The sequence below is a fragment of the Pinus tabuliformis genome, chromosome 5_1, assembly GCF_031772625.1.
Source record: "Pinus tabuliformis cultivar Carrire ecotype Pingquan chromosome 5_1, CPIR1, whole genome shotgun sequence".
In the NCBI taxonomy this organism is placed as follows: domain Eukaryota; kingdom Viridiplantae; phylum Streptophyta; class Pinopsida; order Pinales; family Pinaceae; genus Pinus; species Pinus tabuliformis.
The window spans coordinates 443,601,507-443,610,632 of record NC_142305.1 but is presented as its reverse complement, the minus strand read 5'-3'; the positions used below and the strand labels follow the sequence as shown (position 1 = coordinate 443,610,632).

Genomic DNA, 9,126 nt, shown 5'->3' with positions numbered 1-9,126 from the left:
GGATGTTAAATACGCCATATTGACCTTGAACGTTGAATCCTTTACTGCCCCGTAGTATTAGGAGATGTTCCCTGCTTCTCGGCTTCTGTTTTCATTAATTTGCTCAAATATATAACAGCATGTTTCTTAGTCTTTAATAATCCAAGGTATGGAACGCTGCCATGTTTCTGATGTGCTGTAGGCTGTATTGATGGACAGGTGTCTCTCTTTCAAAATTCCCGCTCATATTATCAAAATAGCTGCTGCGTTTAAAATCATCACCTACAGCAGTTTCGTAGCGCGCTACGAAACTGCTGAACTATTTGAAACAGCTTGCTCTTCTGGAAGAAATTCAGGCTCTAACATACAGTAGTGCAGGTTCCGCATTGATTTGAACCATTTATACACATGAATGTTGCTGCCAGTGACAATGAATGAAAGCATCCAAGCTACTTGTTGTGGCCGCCACATGGTTTTCTGTGTACAGAGGATCTCTTCCTTGTCTTGAGAGTATGTCATTCGGATTTGCCACTGTAGTGACTTTATCATGTTTTCCAATTCATTCAACGTCTCCACCGTGTCACGAAAGATGACTGAACCCCTTGGCCTTAAAATGCGATCAACCTCTGCCATTACAGAAACTAGGCTACATCTTTTCTTCGGCTTAGAAAACAAGCGATCGGCATGCAAAAGATCGTATGTTCTGGGGTAAGTACTGAATGACTCACACCAGTCATGATATATACCAAACAGACCACGTTCATAGGTAACTGGAAGCGTGTTTGGAGTATCAATTGGCACAACATTCATAACCCAAACTGGCTGTGGTACTAGAGCCGCTGCAAATCCTCCATAAACTGCTTTCATGTCCATAACATTCCGAACAGCAGATCAATCAATTCCCATTCCCACAAGGTATGACTTGCTTACAACCCTTTTCCAATGCTCTGTATCTGAGATGAAAGAATCATGCACATCCTCGAAAAATATTTATTTGATCCGGTTTCCTTGAATTGAATTCATTGAATATTTGGCAAAAGACAAAGGCATTAAAAATTACAGTGTTTCTCACTTTGGTTGCACGGGTTGTCTTATCATTTACAGTGAGTTGAAACTGAATGAATTTCTGAATGTTTGCATAAACTGAACGATCCCACCGAACTACCTTCAATGATAGCATACCGTTCTGTGGCTTCGTCTGGCATCTTAAGGCCTTTGCACAGAACTTCACACAAAATATGCAGAGGTTTTATTAAGCTCGATTCAACTCTGTGCTAGTGATACGAACATAATCCATGACTGATATTTGACCAGAGTTCACCACTGCATCTCCTCAATAAGTCAAGCATAAACTGCGAGTATCCAGGAATTAGTCCTCGGCCTTCATTCAATAAGATATATCTGTTGAGAGCTGGATCCGTCGATATCACCGTCGGGCATCCTCAATTTAAAGTGCCATGTGTTGCTCAATTTAAAGTGCCACGTGTTCATTACCCTGCTCTGATGCATGCCATGTGTTCACGTTGATGTCGTTCAACATCACCGCAGAAACTTGACTTTCCTACGCATATATCATATTCCCCAAATCAAGAATCCACGCAGCCTTACTCTGTTCAACATCAAAAACTAGTATATGAACCTTCTGCTCATCCTTGAAAGCTTCACAAATTTCACCATTGGCCACCATGCAACCAAATTTGAAATATGGGCAAACTTCAAATAGCATTTACATATTAGCTTTGTATACTCCGTTTTCTGAAGATTCTATTCATGCAGCAAGACCCTCCACCATGTAAGCTGCAAGTCTTTCCATGGGGTCTCTTTGAATTGAGAATATCTCTCTCAATTTTGTGATTATATGTGATGCCATTTCTTCTTTACCTTCAGATATTGCAGTTGCACATTGAACTAACAGCTGCTTGGAAGAGCTCCCTGTATGAACATTATCTTGCCGGTGACCAGTTTATGCATATGCTTCTTGTTGCAAAGAATTAGTTTGTGAAACAGAACATGAATCAGAGATATTTGCAACACTGGGATAACCAATGCTTCCATTAGAATAATCCTTCAAGGTTGTGCTCTCCATCGGAGAACGCATAGGGGAATCCTCATACAGGAGGTTTTCTTATTGTGTCTGCCCATTCCCTGTCAATATATGTGCTTTGAGCGGGGCTAATGATACTTGCTTCATCAATATCACTAAAAAGTTCTCTCTCCAACTCTTGCAGCCATTGCCTGATGTATTCTGGATTTTCATCAAAGATACTACCATGTATAGCTCTTCTTTGGCAATCTGATGACGGAAAATTTAGGTAACCTGATGTATGTTCCCCTGTGAGATTCTCACTAGATGCAGATTTCTGAAGGGAAGCAGAACTCTGTACAATAGGCATGCTAGGATATTGACCTCCACTGGATACCAGAACTTCAGCCAATGTAGCGGGATTATAGGGAAAACCTTGAGAATGAAACACAGCAGTATTATTTGTATATTGATGATAAGATTCAGCACTGTGACATGAGTCAGATATTCCCACAGAACCCATAGGAGACAAAGGTGATATGAGTGAGCTATGGTTTCGGACAAATCCCCAATTTCGTAGCGCAGCCAGTGCAGAATATGAATTATGCGCTACGAAATCATTAAAGCATGTTGCGCTGCGAAACTGCTGAAAAGGATTTATGTGCTTTACCATCAAACAAATGTAAGACATTTAGCATTGAAATTTGTCAGTGATAACAGAACCCACTAAGTGGGAGGCCTGGAAATGATGGTAGAAATGTTGTGATCATCCAGAACCTATGAGATCTGGATATTCCAATTCTCCCAAATGCTTTGTTCCTGTGCCTCAGTGGGAAAATCATCTGCCTACCATTTCTTGAGAGCCAAGGTTTCTTGAATATTCTGGCAGAAATTGTTCCAAATGGTGTCCAGGGGAGTGCATTGGTTCTTAAATATTCGCTTATTTCGTTCCTTCCAGATTGTCCAAAGAAGCAGACCCAGAAGGATCTGCCATAGGGAATTGAGTATTTTGCTGTTATAGGGAGCGGATGCCCATTTACTGATGGTGCTTATGATGTCCCCTGAAATTCTACAAGCTCTTTGGCATCTGAAGCTGAGTTTTTCCCATAATTTGTTTGCTAAGTTACATGAATCCATGAGGTGTTGTATGGTTTCGCTTTGTTGCTTGCAATTGGGGCAATATGAGGGTCCTTGGAATCCTCTTTTGATGAGATTGTCCCAGGTGAGAATTCTTTTATGGAAAAGCAGCCATATGAAAGTAGATACTTTGGGCCAAATTCTCGGGGTCCATATGCGTTCCCAAACTGGGTTTACTGAGGCCTGGGCTTGAATCATCAATCCATATGCCTCTTTTGTAGAGAATATTCCCTTAGAAGTGTATCCCCATCTTAAAATGTCTTTTTCTCCTGAATATCTGATTTTCCTATTGTTTAGCTCTGCGTGCATTGCTTTGTAGTAATCCGTCGTTTCTTGAGGAATAATCTGCTCGACCTTTTTCCATTGTCTGTAGCCCTGATTGTTATGTTGAGTCCAGTGCTGAGATACTTTTTCATTCTGATGAATAGCATTTTCCTCATGATTTTGGGGAGGGATAGCGTCTAGTAGTTTGGGTTGTTTTTGCTAGGAGTCCGCCCAAAATCGGGCAGTGTCACCATTTCTTATCTCCCAAAAACTGTGTTGTTGTATCATTGCTCTGTGTTGTTTTGCTACGTTCCAAATTAGAGAGCCTACATCATTATTTGTGAGTCTGATAAGTTCTTCCTGCAGTCGATTATTTGCATATTTTGTAGCCCATATTTTGGCCCATGGTGCGTGTGGAGCAGATACCCATTGCCACCATAATTTTGCCCCCATCATTGCATTACTATGCTGAGGATCCTGTAATCCAAGGCCTCCCTGCTTTTTTGGCATACAGACTATCGACCATTTCACTAGTGCCCATTTTCAATTGTGCCCTGATGATCCCCATAGGAAGTTGCGTTGTAGATTCTTAATCTTTTTGAGAACCCATTTTGGCGCTGCGAGAGTAGAGAAAAGGTATAGAGGCATAGTTTGTAGTACTGCTTTGACCAGAACAAGTCTGCTTGCCATATTAAGGGCTCTATAAGTCCAAGAAGATAGACGACCTTCCAGTTTCTCTAGAAGTAAATGCCAGGATGTGTGCTTTATAGCAGAATCTATCAATGGTGCTCCCAGGTATTTGGAGGGAAGATTGGTAACAGAAAAACCGAGGATTCTAGCAATATTTCTTTGGGTTACTGGGGGAGTGTGAAAGAAGAAGATTTGAGACTTAGCAAAGTTTATGGTGGTTCCTGATGCTTCAGAGAAGGTATCTAATAGGGATTTGAATGAATGAGCTTCTTGGACTGAAGGGTGCCCAAACAGCATATTGTCATCCACAAATTGTTGATGGGTAATGGCAGTGGTTCCATGGACAGAAATGCCTTTAATATTTTGAGAGTGAAGAGCATGCTTTATGAGGTGACCTAGGCCTTCTGCCATGAGTACGAAAAGAAAGGGGGAAAGAGGATCACCTTGAAAAATGCCTCTAGAGGGGGAGAAAGGGCGAGAGGGGACACCATTTACTAAGATGGAAAAAAAAGTGGATGATATGAGATTCATGACCCATCTGACCCATGTAGGCTGTAAGCATTTGTTTAATATATGTCCAACTTAATTTGTCAAAAGCTTTTGATAAATCAATTTTTAGAAGCATACCTACCTATTTGTTGTGCTTCAGGGAGTGAATGGTCTCATGCGTCAGAATTATGCCATCAAGGATTTGACGTCCTTCCACGTATCCTGATTGTTCCTGCGAAATGAGAATGGGGAGCAATGGATTGAGTCTGTTGGTGATGACTTTCGAGATGATTTTATATATAACATTGCATAGTGCGATGGGCCTGAACTTCTCTGGTGTGTTTGGTTGTTCTTCTTTGGGGATGAGAGCTATGAATGTTGCATTTAGAGATGGAAGGAGCCAGTGCATGGTCCAAGATTCTTCCACCACTTTCCAAACCTCTAGTTTGATGAGATCCCAGAAGTGATGGAAGAAGTTGGAGGTGAATCCGTCAGGTCCAGGGGCTTTCCCATCTTTCAGTTGAGCTAGTGTTGATTCTACTTCCAGAGGAGTGACCGGTCGCAGTAATAGCTGATTGTGCTCTTCTGTTATAATCTTTGGCACATGCTGGAGAATTTTGTTTATGGCTGATTGCCTGTTTACTTGAGGCTCTTGATGAACAAATTTAAAATGGGTGAGGAGTTCTCTCTCAATGTCAGCATGTTCCTCCATTCTTTCTCCCTGTTGATTTTGAATTTGTGCAATGTTATTATGCATTCTTCTTTGGATGGTTGTTCGATGGAAGAATTTGGTATTCCTTTCCCCCTCTTTTAACCATCTGATTCTTGATTTTTGTTTCCAAAGTATCTCTTCTTGCTTCCTTCTGTCATCTAGCTATGTGAGAAGTTCTTGTTCTTGATTTTCTAGTGTCTCGGTTCTCCCTTCCTCTATAATTCTCTGTTGGAGCTCAGTCATGTTGTGCTCAAGCATTTTTTGAGCTTGGAAAATATTACCGAAGGTGGAGTGATTCCATTGTTTAATTTTCCTTTTGAGATTCTTTAATCGCTGTTGGAATTGATACATTGTTGAGCCGACTAGAGGGGTGAAGTTTTCCCAGGCTGTTTTGACAATATTTTTGAAGTCTGGATGTGAAAGCCAGAAAGCTTCAAATCTGAACAGCCTTCTGGTAGAATCTCCCGGTCTTTGCCATTTGAGTGAGATGGGCCAATGATCCGAACCTGACAGAGGCAAGATTGATGCAGTGATATCTCCTCCCAGGTGAATGGCATTGTCTGAAATGAGAAATCTGTCTAGCCGAGATGCAATTTGTTGGGATCCTATCCTTTTGTTGTTCCAAGTATAGATGCCATTATTGAATGGCAGATCTATTAGCCAGTTGGTTTGTATATATTCTCTGAAGCGGCTGCTTTCAATGTCCAATTTAACTCTGCCCCCCTTTTTTTCCCTCAGTTTGGTAATCATGTTGAAATCTCCGCCTGTGATCCATAGTGGGTGGGTCCTGGTGGAGTTGAGAGCTTCCAACGTATTTAGCAGTGCCATCTTTTGTAGTGAGTCCTGAGGAAAATATACATTTGACAGATGCCCATGTATGTTGGTTCCTATAATATGGAAAGTGGCCTGTATGAGATGATGGGAGGCATGAAAGTCTGTAAGTATGATAGCTTGCATATTCCAAGCAATAGCAAGTCCTCCCGAGGCGCCAGAAGCATCCACCATGACTGTTTGACATCTTGGCCAAGCTTTGGATAATATAGAACTCAAAGTCTTACTGTTGCATTTTGTTTCTTGCATGAAGAAGATTTGTGGTTTTTCATTATGTATCATGTTTTTTATCATTCTGTATTTCCCAGGACTGTTTAGCCCTCTTACATTCCATGAGATGAGCTTCATAGTTGACCAGTAGGTAGCGGTCTATAGTACTTGGTTAATTTTGAACATCTTCCTGATTCCACCAGCATCTCCCCAATGATGATGGTTCTTTGCAGATCTATCTTTCTTCCCCTTTTCTTACCATCTTTGTGGATGTTTTTCCCATCCCAGCTACCGCCTGGTTGTATGCCTAAGGTACTCTGCTGATGCACTCTTGAAAGGACTACTTCCAAGTTTTCGAGTTGCCTATCCGAAATTTTGTCAAACTCTTTCTTTTTGTAGGCTTGTTCAAGACTAAAGATGTCTAGGTCTCCGAGGTCAAAGCTTTCTGGTTCTTCTTCCATGTGGCTTTGTTGGCTATTCTCAGGCAATGATTTAGTTGCCTTGGCTGGATCTAATGAAAGGTTGTCGATGTCCATTTCTTTTGCCTGCCTAGGGATTTTATCTGTCTCCTTGACTGAGGTGGGTGGAGAGGCTGCTCTCTTTGGATTGATTTTTTGATTGTGCACTGGCATACTAGATTCATGGAGATGAGATGAGGTGGATGGCATAGTGGATGGCATGGTGTGTGGTTCAACGGTTTTGGATCGATCTGCTTCATGCATGGAGGGTTGTGACAGAATATCAAATCTATTGCTGGTGGAAGGTGCAGAGGAATTGGATAAAGGGTTCTTGGGAACAGGTGGGGACTTTTTGGTATGCCTCTTTCTATTGGCAACCTTAGTGAATCCTTCAGAGTCAGATTTATCCAGGTTATCACTATTTGTGGGGGAAGCATTTAAAGGACAATCATGGAATAGATGGTCGTGAGCATGGCATTTTCTGCAGCGGAATGGCACATGTTCATAATCAATAGGTTGGATCCATTCAAATTCATCATGAAGAAGGCTTACTGAATCCATGAGGGCTTTGCCGAGTCGCATGTAAACGCAGATGTGAGCATACGAGGTGTACCTTTGGAGCTTTGTTTCCTCTGCAATCTTTATGAATTCCCCAAGACCGTTGCCAATGGCTTTTAGCAATTCTTCATCCCAATATTCTAGAGGCAAAGAGTACAATCGTATCCAAACTGGTGCCCAGCTAAAGTCTTCTTTGTCTGGATTAAATATTTCAATCCAATCCCTTAGATACAGACCTACTGCATTGAAAAAATATGGGCCTCCGTCTAAGATTCTGTTCCTGTCTTCTATGCAATTGAATATAGCAGTGAAGAAACCTTTTGGCCCTAGCTGTAGGGTAATGTGTCCTTTTGGTTTCCATTTTGCAGTAATCCATCCCTGCAAGGCTTTCTCAGTTGGCCAAAAGCCAATGAACTTACCTATAAGCGCATGATCCTTCATGAACTGTATTTGGGCATTGATCCGATGGCTTGGTAAGTCGATCTTGGGGCGATCTGCTGCAATGGGCTTGCATGTAGATGAGGTCACCTTCATAGGTACATCCTTTTCCGTGGGGGTACTCTCTGTTCCTTTGTTCAGATTTTCCGTTTCCTGATACTGGGCAGGTTGGTTCTGCGTCGGCTCCTCTGTTCCAGACGATGGCATTTCAGTTTCGTTATTATTCCCTTTGAGATTTCGGTTGTCATTGTAATCTGTGGGGGGAGGCCCTGTGGCCTCCCCCATCTGAATATTCATGATGTCGACTCTATCCGTGCCAATAAGCCAATGCTTGAGAGACTATTTCACTACACTAGATGCATGTAGCGCCTGTGCTTCTGCCGTTGGTAGGGTTTGTCAGAAACCCTAGACCGTCTTTTCGCAGATTAATGGAAGATTCATTATGCATATGACCAGGTTGAGAAAATTATCCTTATGAACTCATCGATTTGTATATTATCCTTAAACTTATTTGTCATGGCTTGTATCCATGCATCTCTTTCTGCTAAGCTAGACTGATGTTGTATTCTCATCTATTCAAATTCCTGATGGAGCTGGGCTACTTGTAATTATGCTTGTTGATTGGATTTTTCCTGAGCTAATTGTTGTTCTAATAGCAGAATTCTTTGTTATTTTTCTTTAAGTAGCATTTCGACCTCTGTCACTTTGTCAATAGTTGTTGTGGCATAGGCCCCTACGTGTTTCAACAATTTTGTGAGATTTTCATATGGGTCCATGGGAGAGTCCTTCCAAATGATGTCCATTGGTTCATTTTCGGAAGTTGTAACAGTTAGAGAATCCAAATTTCTTTTCTTTCTCTATCTCTTGACTACAACTTTGTGGGTAGGGCTATAAAATACATCTAGTGGAGGTATTTCTTCAGCTCTCAAAACAATTTCTGAAGTAGGAGTGATAGGAATGATTTCAACGTCCTGAGTGCCCTTAACTCCTTCCTCTGTCATTTCAAGATTTGACTTATGCTCGGTTTGCTTAGTAGTTTGTATCTTAGATGTTTTCTCAGGGTTTGAATCTATGTGAAGCTTTTTGTTGAACTATTCCCATTCCTATTCCGAGTCAATAATTGGGATTTTACCTGATTGAGTTGAAGAAGAGACAATTTCTGCTTGTTTTTTGCTGAGGTTTTCTCAATCATCTCTTCTGTGGTTCCAATTGTGTCCTTTTTGGACTCTTTATTTGTGTTTCCTCCTCCATTTTGAGACTGCTACTCTGAGTGCTCTAACTCATGTGTAGAACTCTCTTGGGTATCTTCTTTAGAGTTTTATCTGGCGCTGTCCTCC

General features: G+C 41.4%; 1 protein-coding gene across 1 annotated transcript; it reads right to left on the bottom strand.

Annotated features, from left to right (window-relative positions):
* Nucleotides 1–5,456: 5,456 nt before the first annotated feature.
* Nucleotides 5,457–6,299, bottom strand: LOC149165370 (uncharacterized). Its single transcript, XM_089429788.1, has one exon. The coding sequence runs from the start codon at nt 6,297–6,299 to the stop codon at nt 5,457–5,459; it is 843 nt and encodes a 280-aa protein (XP_089285914.1).
* Between the last annotated feature and the right edge of the window lie 2,827 nt (nt 6,300–9,126).